Source organism: Scophthalmus maximus, chromosome 1, assembly GCF_022379125.1.
Source record: "Scophthalmus maximus strain ysfricsl-2021 chromosome 1, ASM2237912v1, whole genome shotgun sequence".
Taxonomy (NCBI): Eukaryota; Metazoa; Chordata; class Actinopteri; order Pleuronectiformes; family Scophthalmidae; genus Scophthalmus; species Scophthalmus maximus.
The window spans coordinates 11,781,816-11,800,740 of record NC_061515.1 but is presented as its reverse complement, the minus strand read 5'-3'; the positions used below and the strand labels follow the sequence as shown (position 1 = coordinate 11,800,740).

At 42.7% G+C, this 18,925-nt stretch overlaps 2 protein-coding genes across 3 annotated transcripts; both read right to left on the bottom strand.

The window, feature by feature from the left end:
• Positions 1-309: 309 nt before the first annotated feature.
• On the bottom strand, positions 310-7,909 carry pdp1 (pyruvate dehydrogenase phosphatase catalytic subunit 1). Of its 2 annotated transcripts, none has more exons than XM_035636897.2 (9): positions 7,772-7,909; positions 5,429-5,648; positions 5,175-5,342; positions 4,703-4,914; positions 4,199-4,280; positions 3,614-3,708; positions 3,340-3,508; positions 3,030-3,248; positions 310-2,377 (listed from the first exon to the last, which is right to left on the bottom strand). In XM_035636897.2, exons 2-9 carry the CDS (start codon positions 5,633-5,635, stop codon positions 1,997-1,999), a joined length of 1,533 nt encoding a protein of 510 aa, XP_035492790.1. In that variant the 5' UTR covers positions 5,636-5,648; positions 7,772-7,909; the 3' UTR covers positions 310-1,996. The 2 variants fall into 2 exon arrangements, with proteins under 2 accessions (XP_035492790.1, XP_035492873.1); XM_035636980.2 differs by having other exon boundaries at positions 5,429-5,637; positions 7,772-7,887.
• A 2,617-nt stretch (positions 7,910-10,526) lies between these two features.
• On the bottom strand, positions 10,527-18,378 carry tmem67 (transmembrane protein 67). The gene is made up of 28 exons (XM_047333967.1): positions 17,992-18,378; positions 17,442-17,530; positions 17,085-17,175; positions 16,867-16,966; positions 16,485-16,548; positions 16,299-16,370; positions 16,144-16,206; positions 15,635-15,789; positions 15,394-15,502; positions 15,026-15,112; positions 14,697-14,762; positions 14,459-14,612; positions 14,142-14,262; positions 13,914-14,019; positions 13,734-13,790; positions 13,538-13,636; positions 13,344-13,442; positions 12,926-13,012; positions 12,729-12,828; positions 12,494-12,633; positions 12,255-12,395; positions 12,024-12,104; positions 11,817-11,933; positions 11,591-11,707; positions 11,374-11,481; positions 11,149-11,251; positions 10,897-11,039; positions 10,527-10,814 (listed from the first exon to the last, which is right to left on the bottom strand). Exons 1-28 carry the CDS (start codon positions 18,194-18,196, stop codon positions 10,734-10,736), a joined length of 2,955 nt encoding a protein of 984 aa, XP_047189923.1. The 5' UTR covers positions 18,197-18,378; the 3' UTR covers positions 10,527-10,733.
• Positions 18,379-18,925: the final 547 nt, after the last annotated feature.

Here is an 18,925-nt window from a genome sequence, read left to right as displayed (position 1 = left end):
AGCTGTTACACAAATGTCTGACGGGAGCATTTCTTCAGAACTGCCATGGGTCATAGTTGAAGACCACTATTGGAGACTTGATCTGTCTGATGCCACAGTGTCATCTAGTGGTTGGGAAGCTGATCATGACAATAATCAAACTCGTGTCACTGCCTCATGAAACAGTTTGCACCGATTCGCTCAGTGGTGACGAACGCTGCCTCTTAAAGCCAAGGGTTGCAATGACCATCACACTTAACCTGAGACTGGGACATCCTGTTACAGTCCAGCGGTCAAATGTGTTGAAAAAAACACAACACATGTACAAGGTGGTGTGTATTCAGTGTTTTATTAAACCATTCCATATACAAAATGTAATCCACATAAATTACAATCTATACATACAACTGTAGATGAACATGTGTAACTTAACGCTGAAGCTCAATAAAATAACTTTTTAATAATATTCAAACAGCCCGTTTCATATTTACATTCTGCTCATTCATTTGGGGCGTGAACACACACACACACAGACACACACACACGCCTGTGAATGGTGTTTAACTGGAGAGTGATGGGAGTGCGGTGTGCATCCACTTTCCCCATTGCCGTCATGAATATTAAAATATTTAAGAAGCTACCCACAACGCCAATGACCTGCCAGAAAAAAGAACATAAGGCAACATGTGTCCCTTTTAACCCGAGAAATACAAACTGTCATTTTACTCATAGTCCAGTACACATCAGTCTACCTACACTTGTAGAGTTCATTACTTGCACTGTAAATATTCGGATAGTATTTGTTTTTGCCTGGTACTCCAGCAACTGGGTTGGAAACAAAAATCAGCTCCAGCTCAGTGGTTCAAACTTTTTGGCTTTTGACCTTTTAAAATGAAGCCTCGTCTATTTGAGTTGCCTCCAGGTACAGGTTGTGGCTTGCTGCTCCAAACACGAGCCGCAAGCAGCTAAAACACATTTCTTCTCAGTCATGTCATTTTAAAGAGTTTTTTAAAAATCAAAAGCGGTGAAAGTATACGGTAAAGAGGTAATTACCATTACATAGAAATAGTTGACGAAACAGGTACAATTTTGTGTAACAGAATCCTTTTATCTCTCTTCACTAAAATCGTCATGTGACCTTTAATCTTGGGAAGCATCTTTGGCGCCACAGAGGCTGGGAACTTTCTGAACAATGATATTAAGGTCCAGACTTTTAAACTTTCAGGGTTCTGCACTGATGACCCAAAATGGATGTGAATGTCGGCACTTAACTTAACAGTCACAGTTTCAACTTGAAATCCAGTGTGCTGGAGTCAACGTCATCCAAATACTCAATACTCAAGGGTTAAATATTGAACAAAATGTGTGTTTGAATGGTACTAAGTAAAAATCTCATGACAACGACACAAAGAAAAATGGATGCAACAGTCTCTGTTGTAACATCATTCCCTACAATTCAGCAAGTGAAAGTGAAAACGATTGTGCCTGGGAAGCATATGTCAAAACCAGACAACAGAAAAAGAGAGTGTGTTACCGTCATAGCACAGACAAGTTATGGGTCAATGCTGAAAGGCCTCTTTACTTGTTGAGTCCCAACATTCACCCTCTTTGGAATTTCTGTATTTTCAATTGCGCCGAGTCTTTTGGTAAAACGAGGAGGTTGACAATTTTGGCACAAAATCAGTTAGTAACAGCCTTTCATCAGCCTCGGAGATGAGAGTGTATGAGTCGGTTGATGGGAGAATATTGTAATAAATAACATGTTATTTAAGAGATTTCGATCCAGATTTAAAAGAGATGTCTTTGACTTAACATAAGAAACCAGATCTTCTGTAGCAGAGAATAAAAACATACAAATTCTGTACATAAATAGAGTAAAACAGATTAGCTCTGATATTAATTTAGTATTGCCCGTTTGTCCACAGCGTGTGCTTACGTGTGGATCTGCAGCTCACATTTACTGTACATGAGTGTGTGTTCTCGTCGTTGTGACACCAGTGAGTAGCTTTTGAACTGCTCAGGACTGCCCTTCCTGTGTCTGTGCTCCAATCACATTAGGGTTGAATTGAGCGACGATGATGGTGATGTCATCACGGTACATGCGGGCCAGCTCCTCGGGCAGCGACAGCATTTTTGACAGCCTCTCGTGGTCCACCGTGCCGAACTCGTTGTTTCCCACCGCGTGGCGCATCAGGTGGGTCGCCACGTTCTGATCCTCAAAAGCCGAAGACACCCTGGCCTTCCTCTCATCGAGGAGCCCCTGCATCTGCCCCAGGGTGACCCTGTAGCCTCCCACTTTGAGCGGCTGACGCTGGTGCACTCCGGTTAAATACTCCCCCACAATGCGAACCACCTCCTGTCTGTGGAGTGTCTCCCAAAGGCCGTCAGAGCCGATCACCTGCGGGGATGAACAGAAGAGTGTTGGAATCAAATAAACAGGAGTCACATCAGATAGGCAAAGTAACTCACATGCTCACTGGCAAAGCGAAATACAACCCACAGAATCACAATTACAACCTTTGCCTGCAAAGACCAAAAAGGTCAGCATACAACGTGAAATTGTGAGCGTGAAGACAAAATAACGCCTCTGAAGAAAGAACACCCAGAAAAGGGTGTCTTCTTCTAAGAAACCATCTTTGTGCTCTGTGGCAGCGCGAAGAGCACATTTTTCAGCCAGGAGTATAGTGTTAGAATAGTGGTTAATGATAAAATCGGCGGGTTGTTATTAACCATTGCAGTAAAAGTGTCCCATCTAGAAGAGGGAGGCAGAGTCTTACTTTAATTCAAGCATTTGGTGAAGAGTAAAAATCTCCAACCCTAGTTCCTGACCTCTGAATAAAAAACCCACATCTCCGTTTTGCCAAACAAGTACGTATGGTGTTGTACCCACTGATGGCAGTCTGCAAATCAGAGGCAAAATTAACATATTCCCTCGTCAATAATCTCCTAATGATCTACTTTTGTAAATAATGTAACAAGGCCTTTATCGTTTGGTAACAAATATACAGGAGTAAGTGATGAACGTGATGTGTAGCTGCCTCTGCTCTCACCAAGAAGCGGTCCTGCGGCCGCAGTTTGTGGTGTGTGATCTCGGGCTCAGCCGTCAGGTAGGGTGGTGTGTGATAGTTGGGGGGGATAAACTTGGTTTGTTCATTTTCGTGGAGCTGATCAGGTCCAGACTCCAACACGCGCTTCTGCAATTCAATGCTCCACTTGAACTTTACATCCCCGAATGCACGGAACGGCATGAGTTGGCCAAGCAACCGGTCCTAACAGCGATGGCAGGAAAAAATAAATAAAAAAGGTTAAGAAAAAACTGTATAGTAATAACCACACCAAGCAAATTAGTATTTGTATTACCTGTCGTATAACTGTCTTCCTCTCTGATGGAGGGTGTTCACCCCGTATCCGAGACACCTCCTCCTCGTTCTGGGCGCTGTGGTCGTTGGAGAGCGTGTGAGCACTGAATGAGCCATCCTCCTCCTGCACCCCTAACACTGCCCGAGCATCTCCTGCATTTGCTATATACCTGTGAGAAAAGAGAGGGGAGGAACAAAGCTCAAAATATTTGATAATATTAACACTTAAACGCATCGGTTATGTTAAAATGCATGCGTGTATTTATTCTCCATACAGGTCTGATCCGTCGATGTGAGCCACACAAGCCGTTGCTCCAGAAAAGGCCACTCTCAGCACCCAGTAGTGAAGGAAAGCATTCGGGTCTCCGACCTGCACGGCAAATCAAAACGGTCAGCACAGTATACTGTACATGGTTTAAATGACATGTAGAGGAAATGACACCTGATCTCCTTTTTAAACCCATTTAAGTTTAAATCCGGATGCTGCCGTGGAAATGAACAGTGATATATTCATACGTGGTGAAGTCCTACACTTGGACCAAATTAAAAACACGCAATGTGATTTAGACTTCAACATCAATGACTTGGACTTTGTAGTCAGTTACAACATGAATTAATTTAAACATAGGTCCAAATGTAAAACTAAAGGTGGACAATAGCATCCCTGAAGTCAAACTTTAAGGCTGTTGGATAAGACATTTTTAGATAAGTTGAAAAAGGGATGTGGGCTGACTCCTTCCCCGTGTTGTTCCAGGGCGTATTTCATAATGCAAATTTGCAGAGTGAACATGCATGCAATTCAGATTTAAAGGAAAACATCAAAGTTTCTCAACATAACAATACAACTGCACAGTTCTCACCTGAGCCTCCAGAGAAATGTCATTGTCCAGCCTCTTGAAAGCACTCAGCAATGCCTCACTGGTGTCTGGAATCTCACCGGGGCTGAAAACGAAAAGGGAGAGCGAGACGTGTGAGACCGAGGGAGGAAGCCAGAGGTTGATAACAGAGACCAATAAGCAGCACTGTTGGCAAAACAGACAGACGTGTGTCTGTTTGGGCAACAGGTGAAGAAATCAGGAAGTCCAGCAAATAATACACAGGATTTTCAATCAAATAAATGTCCTCATCTGTTGTGATGCCTTGCCAATATAGTCACATGGAATACCATAAGAGATATTACGTCTAGCATTTCTGACTGACCGAAGCAGGTCATTGCATAAAGGCAACAACTGAGCTGTGATTACATAATGGTATGATTAACATATTTTAGGGAAAAATGCATTTTCTGCTGTCAGCCCAAAAGGCCTGGAGACTCTGTCGTGAAGCCTTGGTTATTTTTCTTCTTCTTTCTTTCCAGCCCTCACCTGGTGAGATCGATTAGCTCCTGCCAGTAGGTCCGCAGGCTGTTGAAGTAGAGCGTCTGAGCCTCTCTGCTGAAGTAGTCATTGGGGTGTTTGTTCCACTGCAGGATGGGACTGAGGGCCCTGCCGGCCTCTACTGCTGCCTCGAGCTCACAAAGTGTGTCGTGGGGCAGCAGAGACACGGCTATGTAGTAAAACAACCTCTCACTCAGCGCCTGGCAGAGAGGTAGAGAGTTGGACACTTAAACAATTTGAAAGAAAAAAAAAAAGAGTGTTGGTGCCACAGGTTAAACACAAACTAACCATAAAACCCATTAATTCTCCATGGAATCATTTATTGGCCAATACCCACAGATTTGCAGCTCAAAAGCTGTTTAAAAGGTAATACCTGAGAAGTGCCAATAAACAATTAAATAATCCAACAGTCAGAGTATACAACAGATCACATAGCATAAAGTTGCAAAATCAACTCTACCTGTGCACAGGCACAGCCAGCATGGCCATCGAACACACCCAGCAGCATTCCTCGTGTCTGCAGGCATGTGGCTGCACTGCGTCGGTCCTCTATGGGGGCGTTGGCTGGCAGCTGATTACTCTCAAAACCCATCACCGCAGACACATTCTTCCCATCGAACTCTGGCACCTGTAATTGCAACACATACATATCGTGAGTTGTAAACGTAAAGTTGCTGATAAATGTTTTCTATGTGCACAAAATACCCCACAGACCTTAAAGCTGAACTCGTTGGCTTTGAGGATGGAGTTGACCTGTGGGGGCGTGAGGATGTAGCTGCGGAGGACGGAGGCTGTCCGGTAACTTCTTGAGTGCAGCTGACTGTGCCACATGTGGGACCTGTGTTGTTGGCATGGTAACAGAGTGGAGGCCAAGACCTTGGCGCGTGGCAAACACCGGAGCAGCTGAGATGTCACAGGCATGGCTGATGATGCACTGAAGGCACACACACACACACACACACACACACACACACACACACACACACACACACACACACACACACACACACACACACACACACACACACACACACACACACACACACACACACACACACACACACACACACACACACACACACACACACACACACACACCTGTTTTTACACCCATTGAAAAGGGAAAAAACACACTCAGAGGCACAGCAGTCAGAGAGCAACACTTCTGGGGCAGAATGTCCCTCCATGCACCATTAAGCAAACAATGTGCAAACAGACAGATTGTGTCATGAGCTTTTGACGTTGGGACAGATTGAGAATGGCGAGGCCTTAAATAAGCAAAACAACAAACACTGGTACATGTTGTGTCTGAATAACCTGATAGATTGGTCAGTAACCTGACATTGAAGCATAACATGTTCTCATTTGTATAGTGATCAATCTTTGATATTCATTTAACCCCGCTGGCCACCGTTCACATATGTCTCCGGTGAGCAGTTCAGGTTAAATCAGATCAATTGATTAAACAGGTTGTTAATCAACTCCCCATTGTACCGGCTCTATATAAACCTAAACCTCTGGATGGAAACTCCCATCCCACTAACCTGCCCCCTGGATGGTTATCCAGCCTAATATCACATGCCATTCCCATGTAGTGAACCACAGTAGATGAGGCTAGGCCTGTCACAATAATCATGTTATCGACTTATCGTACGACACACTAATATGAACTCGATAATTGTTATTGACCTCTATTTTAGCCATTGTGTCTAAATGCTTGTTTGTTGAAGTAAGAATATTGAATGATTAGTCAATTACTGGTTTGGCCTATTACATGTCAGAAAATTGGGATTTCTTATTAATTTTCTAAAGGTTTCCATGTCTTCAAATTGCAAGTCTAAACTGTGGATAACATTTCTCTCAGCAGCAAAACACAAATCGTATTGGACTTGTCTATCGTGCAACAAAAATAAGTTATCATGACGAGCCTAGATGGGGCCATCAAAGTCAATATTTATGAGCAAGACAAAAAAAGATGCAATGGTAAGAAATGTGTGTAAATATAGGTGTCAGGAATGGAAAATGTAATCATTCAATTATGGCCAGTAAAACACCGTCGCTGGAAGGTTAACATGTTTTCCCCTCGCACTTGGAAAGTAGAACCTACAGTCGAATTCAGTGTGAACATTGTGACCTTCTTGAAGCCAGAGTTTATTGCTGTTTGAGCCCGCACTAGTTTGAGCTACCTGATCCTGAGGAGAAAAAGATGCCCTTGGTTTATCTATGCATCTTGAATGCAGTGTGTATTCAACAGGGGAATGCCCGAGACAAGAAATAACATTTCAAATATGTTAAGCGCTGAGCCTGATGGAAAAACACAGGACTGTACTGAGGCTGCACCGTCGCGGACACACGAGGTTGAACTGGCTCGAGTTCCTCAGGCAGGTCAGCGGCGCTCACACGCTTTTGCTAAACTTAGCCTTCGGGCCTGACATTTGGATCTTGAGAGATGTTCCGTCGGGTCGTGACCTGCTCCTGACCGCATCTCCACGTATAGTGTGTCCTCATCGCACAGTCCAAGTATATATCTGCAGGCAGCACCTCCGGGTGAAATCTACGTGTAGTCAGTCTCATGCAGCAGGAGCTGATGACGATGATGATGATGATAATGACGATGATGATGATGATGACCGCTCACCTGACAACCTGCCCCCCTAAGGGCAGACGAAAGCCCAAACAGTGTGTGTGAGTCAGACAAAGCACAGAGGGCCACTTCCAGCTGTTGAGCTCTGCAAGGAAGTTGGCACGTTTGTTGACACTGCGAGTCTGTGCCACACAGGACGAACCTCTGAGTCGTCAGCTGAACTCACAACTCAACGGCCGACGGACAGGACATTTACAGACTCTTTCACAGACGAGCTCTCGAGCGGAGACGACGTGCGTCACTGACCCGGGCAGCGGAGCCACATTCATGCTAACCATGGCTAGTTGGCTAGTCTCCGGTTACACTCGCCGAACTACCGCCGAACTGGATCATACCGGTGCACTAGCTCAACACTCGGCTGTGGACGAGCCAACAGCGGCAGTGCAGAGCGAAACCGAAGAGCCATAACTCACCTTAACTAACAGACGTGAGTAAGTTACCGGAGTTCATGTCTCGACTTCACGCCCCATTCTGCCCGGTCCCTGCTCTTTATACAGTCCGTGTCGCTCCGCAGCGCCGCACCGCAGACTGCGCGCTGATTGGCTGAGCAGTGACAGCCGCCACTACGTCACTGCAGCTTCTCACGCATGGACGGGACCTCGAGATAAATATAATCATCCATGGTTTTATATGATTTGGACTAAGACGTGCAAAACAACAACTAGACGACCTATTTGTAAAATATACACATTTCAAAGGTTGTTATTTTTTTACAATTTTTTTTTTAAAATTAATTAATTAATTAATCAAAAAACACTATTGAGAGACAATTGCTAGTGTCCCTGAGAAATAAAATCATGTTTCTCCTGATACAAATTGTTTGGGATAAAATCACCAGACAGCAGGGCCGGAGAGGGGCCACTTTTCAGCCCAGGAGTTTCAGGCCCAAGACGGCCCACTTTTTCTATGGTGTGGTGGAAATTGAATACACAAATCAGAACAGAAACAAACAGTTCAGCTCTTACTACCTTGTAGTTTTTATTTATAATATGTTCTAACAAATGTATTCAATTCAATTCAATTCAATTTTATTTGTATAGTGCCAAATCACAACATACATTGTCTCAAGGCAGAGAGAAATGCAGAGAACCCTTTGTACTGTCCCTGCATATTTGCTGCAACATCAGTGGAGTTGCCCACGTGCCAATGTCAATGCTGAGTTTGTCTAATGTGTGTTTCAGCAGCTCTGTGAAATAATTGCCTGTGGATTTTTCACAGTCCACCACAGCGACTAACCGCTCATGAATGGCATTTGTGACATATCTGACAAAGATAGCTCACTGGTCCTTTGATGTGACCTCTTGGGTTGTATCAATTTGAACTGAAAACATTCCTGCCTCTCTAACCTCATCTGCAATCGTGTCCTTCATCACCTGGCTGAGAATATCAACAACTTTACCAACAACGTCCGTTGAAAGTGGAGTCACAAGATTACCTCTACCTTTTGCACCAGTGTCATGAAACTCAATACAACTGCTAATGTGCTGTTGAAGGCACAGATCATACCGGCTCAAAAGTATGACCAACTCTAGAAAGTTGCCATGATTGACCTGTAGTATTTTACTAGAGTATAAGCAGCCTCTGCTTGACCCCCTCTGTAACTAAGTCCACATTTGCCTATGACTTTTATCACATCTATGATGCGTTTCATCACCTGACGCTTCTTTTTCACCTGCTTATGATGTAGAGACATGTTTTCCAGCCATGTTTTTACATCTGCCCTTTTAGCCAACAGAAAGTAAGCACCAGCACTATCTCTGTGGATCTTACTTTTCTCACGCTTCTCTATCCGCTGATGAACATGTTTCCATGTTTTCATACCTCCCTTTATGAAAGGACTATCACTTGCTGCAGGTGCAAATAAACAAACACACAGAACAATACAGTGATTGTGTTTTTTCACTGTCTGTCAGCCACTTGCGCTTGGTGCCATGCTTGCTGTTAAAAACTTTTGCTAGCAGATGATGTTTTGTGGGTTGCTGAGGATGGTAATGGAAAACGTGTCTAAATCCTTTGGTTGAGGATTAGCAAAATAATCAAAATGATTGGTCTCCTTGTCTACACTAGCATCTGTCTTTACCTCTGGGATCTTCTGCTGGGCTGCTGTTGTCTAACTGGATACTGTCTCTTCATCTCCTCTCTCAGCATCGGACTCCCCTGTATTGCATGGCATTAAAAATGCAGAAGGGCATTGACACTGTGATGTCATGACAGCAGATAGGAACTCTTGATTAAACAACATTAACCTATTATTTATTCAATCATTTTACTGTAATGCATTTATGCGGCACAATGAATTATGTGTAGCGTACCTCTAAATCTATAGCCTAATGTTGACACCATTCTGAATATCTGGATATCATAAAGAATCTATCACCTCTCCTGCTCTGTGTGTTATCTTATCTTACATGAAATAACTTTAATTGATGGTGTCTATTCTGTTATCCTCTCTACCTGTCCCTTCTGCAGTCATGGCCTCTGGCTCCTCTCCCTCATCAGGGGACTGGCTTATCTTTTGCTCAGAGGCTACAAGAACAATCATGAAGAGGTCATTTTACTGTATACACAGATCAATATATCTCTCTTTACCAGCTGCCACTTGGGTCTGTCCTCTCCAAAACATTTCTGTGAGTTTGGCACATTTGGCAGCGCCCTCCTCCAATGGCCCTCTTCTCTTGAACCTGGCCTCTTCAGCCCTCCCGGCCCCTTATTACCGTCGAGACGATGAAGCTGTCGGTACCTGAGAAGCTATATAGACTCAACCAACTTTGCCTGGGAGGAGGGGGGAACTCCCTCAGATCGTACAACCCATCTGCGGCGCTGTGAACTTTAAGACAACTGAACTAACGGGACAATTGTCAGTTGTTGTTTTTTTCGACCGGCCCAAAAGTGAAGTGAAAGTGAAGCGGCCCACCGGGAATCCGCCCGAATCTCCCGATTACCCACTCGGCCCCTGCCAGACAGTAACATCAGTTTGGGCTAATTCATTAAACAATATGCAAAATTCATATACAAATCAAATGCTGACATAAAAGTCATGCTCAGTGTATTACAACACTGTCCACAATTGTATAATACAGAGATATGCCAAATCATCATTGAATTTAAAATTTGACAATTGACAAATTTATAGTCCCTAATATACTAACTACTAAACTCAAAACAAGGTTGTCTTCATATCAAAACATTTTAATCAATATAAAGTTCAAAATCTTTAAAAAAAATTATGATATTTACATCATAAAACAGCATTGGAAAAAACTGTACATGTAAAGAAAAGTACAAAAATAGCTGCACAAGCTGTGAACTGAAAAACATGTTTGAGAAAAATGCCACTAAACCACACTGGCACTAGCAATTACTCTGCAGGGAATTTTATATCAGAAATCTCTCGTCCACCAAAGTCTTGTTGATGAGGTTCTTCCTCCCGAAGAAGTTACGGATCAAGCGAAATATCTGTAATGAATGAGATGGTTTTCAATACATGTTGCTTTTAGCACAGTGAAGGCAACATACTGTATGCAGACAATTTACTGACCATTTGCTGTACGTATGTAAGAACAGCTGCAAGTACAAAACTCTGACTTCCGAGGTCGACGACACAGAAGAACAGGGTGTCAAAGATCAGCAGTGTGGCCTCATTTCCATAAAACAGCACGTCACTGAAGGAGTGGGCCTCATCTGACGTGAGAAACACAAACAGACTTAATGTACACATACAATATATATATACACATATATATGTGAACAAATAGAAATGTGCAGCCTTTCTAGGCCAAGAGGTCGTTACCGTTGTAAAATATGCTTTTTTCACTGGGTTCAAGAAACTCCATTCCTATGACCCTCTCAAACATCAGCTTGTCCTTCACTATATAATCCATGTCAGGGTGGGCCTACAGTCAATAGGGCAACATGAGAGGCAAATGTATCAGGTCAATGATAACAACTCATATACTTTTCAAACAAGTGGATATACATTCAGAATGTGGGTTTATTTGTGTCAATTTGTACTAACATGGTCTATAATGGATCCCAGGAAGTGGTTCATGGTGTGGTAGGCTCTGGTGTTCTGCTCAAACGGGTTGGCCGTCGATGCATCAATCAGACGCGATGGGCCATTCCTCTGGAGCACAGGAGGCAGTTGAACAAAAATAAATTGAAAATTGAAAATCTTTTTACACAATTTAAGTGTTTATCAGAGAATTATAAACATTACAAGAGAAAGCACACACCCTGCTGAGTGGCTCACGTATCCTGTCATACTGTGACCGCAGACGATTGGTTAGAGACACCTGGAAGGTCTGGACGTCCGTGTTCGGAAGAAGCCCTCTTTGACCACACAGGGACTCCTTGAGACATAAAAAGACGGAAACAGGGTGAATATAATGTGAAATCAATAATGCCATAGTTATGCTTCAGATATACGTAACACAGCATGTGGTCTGTTGGTATACATACAGCTTCTCTTTTCAGATTGTTGTTCATTTCCTCCATGTTTGTATCTGCATGGCCGTGTACTGAACGCCCATGGATGTAATAGCCAAAACAACGCTGAGATAACAGCAGCACAGAGATCTATGTGAAAAAAGACAAAATACACTTGGCAAAACTTTCCAGACAGACACGGCTAATTGTTTAAAGGATATCATACGCATTGCTACTTACATTACTGATGGAGCAGAGATCTACAAACTGACGGATTTTGTCCTCCACAAAGTGCTCATAAAACACAGTGAAGAAAATCACCTGTGGGGGATAAATGATTGTCTTTTGAAGGAGCTCTCTACACTTGTAGTTTAAACTGTATTTCCCTCAGTTTTTAAAGAAAGACATGAAGTGGGAGATCAACAGAAAGTGAGCGAAGGAGGAGATAATAATGAATGGTGGAACTTTTACCTGCAGAAGTCCGATGCAGAGCCACAGCGTAGCTGCCAGACCGTAGCGCAGTGTCAGGCTGTATGAAGGGGTGTACGCCTGTGAGGAGCGGACCAGAGTTGGCCAGGGGTCCCTCAGGGCCAAGTTAGAGAAACCCAGCACCTGAACAACACAGGATGACATACCAGCAATGAAGACAAGGGAGATAACAAATGCAGCCAAAATAAGCCAAGTGTGTATGTGCTGAGTGTAAGATGTACTTCAAGAAAAAAGAGCACAGCCATGATCTGAAAGGTCGGGCTGATCTTGCGGATGGCCTGGATCTCGTTCCATTCGTTGGCTACAAAGTAGGTTCTCCAGATGCTGACTGGAGACGGGTCACGTTTTGGCTCACCAGTAGCTGAAAACAGCGGTGAAATTGGTGACCGGAATAAAAGAGTCAGTTATTTCTTATAAAAAATGCACAGTGTAAGATCAAATTAAACATGTTTGTACCTTGCACAGTTCTGTTAGCTTTGCTCCGTGGCCTCTCCCAGTCAATAAGGAATACGTCGACTGACACCTGAAGCATCAGCTTGTGGAGAAACTGGACAGCCTACACACAAATACATAAAACAATACTTGATCAACATTCGCAAGGAAGCATTCCACCTAGCTTTCAAAAAGAATCATCGGTTCTTCACGTGTCTAACCTTAAGAGTGAAGGCACAACCAATGTATGTCACAAACTTTTCCTCCTGAGCAGGCAGTGGTAACAGCACCGATACAAACTGTTGGGCCTAAACAGACACAAATAAATTAGTTTGAAAAGGCAGCCAACAATAATAACACCTAAATCTATGCATGCAAAAAGATGCTTGAAAGGCAAAGAAAGTAACAAGGAAAAAATACTTGCCTTTAATGTCTAAAGAGTGCAGAGAGGAAAAAAAACAATTGAAAGTCCATGCAAAGAGAAAAAGGAACACTTTGTATTTGGAAAAGCAGTAAAGTTAAAAAAAAGTTTTAAAGGAGAAGGCTACAGGAAAGAGAAACTGGTACAAAGATTAAATATAACAAAAGTATTCAAATCATCAATCTCATAATAGAAAGTCCCAAAGGAATGAGACTAACCTTGTAGAAGATGAGCCAGTAAAGCCCAGTTCCCACAGTGACGGCAAAGAAAACATTGGCCAGATCTCCAGCGTAAAACAGCAAAAACTTCAGCATTGTCTGAGGCACGAGAAAAGAGAGAGACAAACATTACTTCCAAACTTTGGACTGACACGTGGATTGAGTTGGTTAGAATTTTGTTGAAGATGCAGTACCCCCGCATCAATGAGCGGGGAGGCGATCCTTCTCTTCCAGCTGACCGTCTTCAGCAGAGAGTAAAGCACGGCCACACCTCCCAACACACCCAGAGCGGTCTGTGCACACAGAGGGCATTAAAATACATCAGGTGATACCACATCATTGTGTGCTATGATATGAACTTCTCAACATTTCATTCATGCTTCTACTCACATCTGTCTTTACGCGAGCCTCGCTCTGATCCATCTCATATTCCATAGAAAACGTCGTCTAGAAACAGATAAATACTTTTTAAAAATGAGGCAACCCCTAAAAAAACCTTACTGCAACTAAATTTTTTAAAGGTAGAAAATGTGAGCTGGAGGTGTGTATGTGTGGGTGTGACCTACTCACAGACACAGTTTGTGTATTAACATCTGTGATGGGAACATCTGTGTAAGTCACAATCATCAGAGGGGGAAATACTTGTCCTTCCAGGGTCCGTGGAACCAGCTGGAACCTACCAAACACACGTTGGACCACGCCAAAAAACAACATCAACTCTGCACAAAGCAGCTACAAAGCATTCACTTCCTTTATCTGTTATTTTGTAGGTGTGTAGTGCACATTGGGAGCCCCCACTTGATTTTAACACTGCTGGCGACTCGGATGACTTTAGGCTGGGAGCTCACACTCTTCTCTCTTCCACCCAGAGTGTCGACAAGAAACATACGTCGAGACAGGTACCAGTTCTTCATGCTCTCTACAAAGAATAAAAACACGTTAAAATGATGTATATCACACACACACACACACACACACACACACACACACACACACACACACACACACACACACACACACACACACACACACACACACACACACACACACACACACACACACACACACACACACACACACACACACACACACACACACACACAATAAAATTGCACCTTGGTTGATGAACCGTCCATTGTATTGCTGGTTATACACTAGTGTGGGCAGGGGGAGAAGTTTTCTGTCCTCTTCTCCACCAAGATCCATAAACACATCGTAGAACAGCGGCTCGGGATGGGTAACCAACAGCTCTGCTACTGAGAGATCACACTGCACACACACAAACAGGGTTTAATACAACTGCGAGAGTTTATGCACCATCTCCGAGTGAAATGAAGGCAGATATATACTCACACTTTCTTTGTAAGCAGTTCCAAAGCTGTAGGCTGCTGCCTGTTTGGTTGCCGTTTCTGGACAAAGCTGAAGGACACGAGGGGAAGAAAAGAGGTGGTGTGGAGAATTTGAGCATCCTGTGTGTTATATTTTGTATGGCTCACATTTTTTTTCTTCTTCACATTAATAAAAGAGTGACAACTGATACAGTAGTACTGCTGACATGCAAAGGAATAATAATGCTTGTGATTTAGCTAACAACCAACCAATCGAGCCGAACCAAGCAGTTCTAAATATATTTTATAATGTGTTACAAGGCATTTAGACTGAATATCTAATTGGCATCTTACCTGGAGATTATCTCCTCCTATTTGTTCCCATCTGAGGAACTCTCCTCTGACATTATAGACTGCTGCAAGCAGCTTAATGTCAGTGTTCTGTCAGATAAACAGAATATGTTGATTATCAGAGCATTGTCTGTACTGTGCTGTTGAGCTATTTCCCTGTAAAAACATGATGGTGGTAAATGGGTTATATTTTTTTATAGCCCTTTTCTAGTCTTATTGGCCACTCATAGCGCTTTAAAGGACAAGTCACATTCACACACATTCATACATCGCTGCTGTTTAGCACGCTTTTTCTATTACATTCATACACTGTGTCAGAAGAGCCGTCAGAGGCACTGACTCTGCCTCCTGAGTCAGGGTTTCACACTAACCTTGTTTCTCCCTCTAAAACTGAATCCAATAGGGATTGGATCAGTCTGAAGCACTCGACTGGCCAGTCCTGGTTCGTCCCCATAGTACAGCCATGGCAGATTAGCTCTCCTGAAGACAGTGTATTCAAAGTGCTTAATGTCCTCTCTGGGTGACACTAAATGAGTGTATATGGGGTTGAAATGGTTTGTTTAATCTCAAAGATACATATATATGTTACATATATGTTATAGTGTTGATTACCAGTAGGAAATGTCTTGAGTTGAGCTCACAGCAGCCCTTGCTCTGAAGATGGAGTTAAAAAGACCACAGGCATCGTTGGACACGCCGCTAAAGGAGTGCATGTTCATCACACACATGTTCCCAAGAGCCTGGCACGCCGTGAGGTTGGAAAAGACCTGTAAGCACACAATTCACATACATAAAATGACTAATCACACTCATAACGGCTCAGAAAAATCCTGATGCCCCTAATTATAAGTGTCCTTTTTCCTTAAAACCGAACTGTTTGAATTATCTAATTGGATTTGCTCTCTGATTAAAATTTCTATGTATTAATTGAAAAGGTCTGTTTTTGCCATAAACACCAAGATAACATCATCAATATCCATTCCAAATATCCTTCTGGGCCATATTGAGTACATTTCTTGTGTCAATGTGAGGCTCTGTCCCGAAGTAGAAGTCTATTCTTAGCTTTTTTTTAGACAGATAAATTTTTTTTTTTACAAGGGTTAAAAGAGACATGGAATTACAAGGCAGGCCGCTGATGAGGAGTAGAGGTTTTTCACAAACCAGGCAGACTGGACACTGAACTTCTGCAAGGGGAACAGAATAGAAAACATAAATCACAATACATCAGAATGAAGAACAATAAAATAAGTAAGTGAGAGAGGAAAAGACGATTTACCAACTGGGAATAGCTGACACCGGGATTCACATTTGTGGGGAGGGTGCCTGGAGGGAAACATAATCCTCCTGCCTGGAAAATACACATGAACCATTGAAGATATGTGTGTTATATGAGTCTGTAACTGAATGGTGTGTGTACAGTATTTCAGAGGGTATCTGGGGGTAGAGGGTTGACTGAACTCACCAGGACATTAGGCGGGTTACACATACAGGAGGTGTTAATGAAGGAGGCCTGACATCTCTCACACCTGAAAGACAATTTTAGAGACTGTTCCAATCCTTCACATAGAACACAAAGACACAGCCTGGAATCACGCCAGCTTTTCTACACACTCTTGGTCAGAGATGTTAAAAGAGAGGAAGCAGGCCTAAGATTTTTTTTCTCAAGTGCTCAAATGAGAAGAAGTGCCAGAGAGAAAAGGGACAACACTACCGAACAACAGCAATACCAAATAATCTGTGACAAGGATTTAGATAATGTTCTTCAGTGCTTAAATTCGCTCAACAACTTTTAACCCTCAGTCCATAACTTTCTCAATTCTACACGGATTGAACTTCCACACTACCTGTCTCCACTGCTGCTGGGTACAGAAAAAGCAGAGATGTTTCCATTACAGGTTTCACACCTGGCCTCTTCCAAAAGGTTTCCACTGATGTTTCTCTCCACTGGAAAAAAAGCAGTGCACATTTAGCAATTTATACTTAGAACAGGCTCATTGCCTCATTGTGTTAAGTACATAAAAAATTAGAGATTCATTAATTAGTCCTATCGTTAGTGACTCACCCAGGACATTGGATGGTGGGCACAGGCACTTGCCCTCATCACTGAGACTGCCTGGGCAGCGAATACACCCAAACCCGTCTGTTGTCACTGCCTGTACATAAACACAGCTTCTATTTCAATTTTCAATTTTATTTTTTTAACGAGCCAAATCACAAAATACATCATCTCATTCTCAAGGTTCCATAATAGTATACAGAGAAACATGTATACTATTTCCCACAATGTCGATGACAGCTTGTCAAAAAAAGCATCATAAATGAATAAGATTGAAAATGATGTGGGACGTGTGCGATGAAATATCACAGAACAAAGTGAGACACACAGTGAACAAAGATATAAAAGGTAAAGTCTACGTACAGGCTTGTCAGAGGGGCATTGCTCACAACTAATGGACGCCTTCTCAGTGATGATACTCCGGTATCCGGTTTTGCAAATACAGGTCAATCCTGCAAAAGGAATGAAACCAGAACACAGAGAGGTTGTGCAGTGATCAGCTCATGACATATTAGTACATTAACAATCAAAGCGTGTTCCTTCCTAATAGTAAAAACTAAGTCGCTCCCACAAGGCTGTAGCCCCCATCTCCTCCAAATCACACTGAATGAGCGGTGTAAGAAAAATGTTGATTAGCTTCCGTATCTTGATTTGTGTATCAGTTGCGTTTGAGCTGATTAATGCACAACTGTTGTGAATATATTAGCCATATCCTGACACATACTTATCACATCCATAATAGTATTAGCACTACTGTTGTTTATGTTGGCAGGGTTTGATTTTACCCTGTAATAATTCAAAAAGCAGAGAGAGCGTTATGTTCTGAGCCGATCTTTAGATGGTCTGTATTATCTGCCATGTGCCACCTAGCTAACCGTTACCCGGGTCTACTGTGGGCTCTGTTGTGACCGACCTGTTGTGCTCCGGAGCTGATTTTGACCGCACCTCACACACGACAAGCTCGAAATGTCGAAGTATTCTTCCGCGCCACAATCTGAAGGAGCCTTGAATGGAATAGTAAACTGCTGACAGTGAAGTAAATCCACACACATTAAAAGAAAACACGTTAGAGGAACTTTGTGTCTGCTAACTACGAACGGCAGCGTCCCCGTCGCCATGGTAAACAACGGTTTTCCTTTTACCCACAATCCTTTTCATTCGGCGTAATGACGTCACGACTTGTACGTATGGGTCGCCCAAAAAAATGAAAGAAAAACCTCTCCAAAAAAATGAAATACAAATAAACTCTACGCAGAAGGAATTGCGGTCGTCGAGGTAATTTAAGGTTTAACTGTGTTTTCCGTCCGACGGTTAACCAGCTCCGGAGCACGTTAAATTCGAGATAAGAGATCAAAGCCAGCCCAACTACTGACCAATCAGATCACTGGAAACCCAGTGTCATCATTTGTAACTGGGACAAACAAAGTTTAGAGTATGATATTTCTCTTCTCCACCACTCTGTGCACACATATGATTAAATGCACCATGGCCATCAAAGTGGTGGGATATATTGAATTCATATCAGTATTGATTACATGAACACAATTTATTTGACCTCACTTCAATCCCAACAAAGCTATCCCCACCTACAACCTGAGGTGTGTGTGTTAGTGTGTGTGTGTGTGTGTGTGAAGGGCCTATAATAGGCGTTAATTTCCATTAGAATACTTCTTACCAACTCATGGGCATTTGCATCCAAATATTTAGATGAATGGCTTTTAAACCCAAATTGAGTAAATTATAGTTTTTTTTGGGAGGAACAAGGCTGACTTTATTGGTATCACAGGTTCACAGGTCCTTCTTTCCTACTTCTGTGAGACTGTACAACCAGCAATGCTTACAGTAAC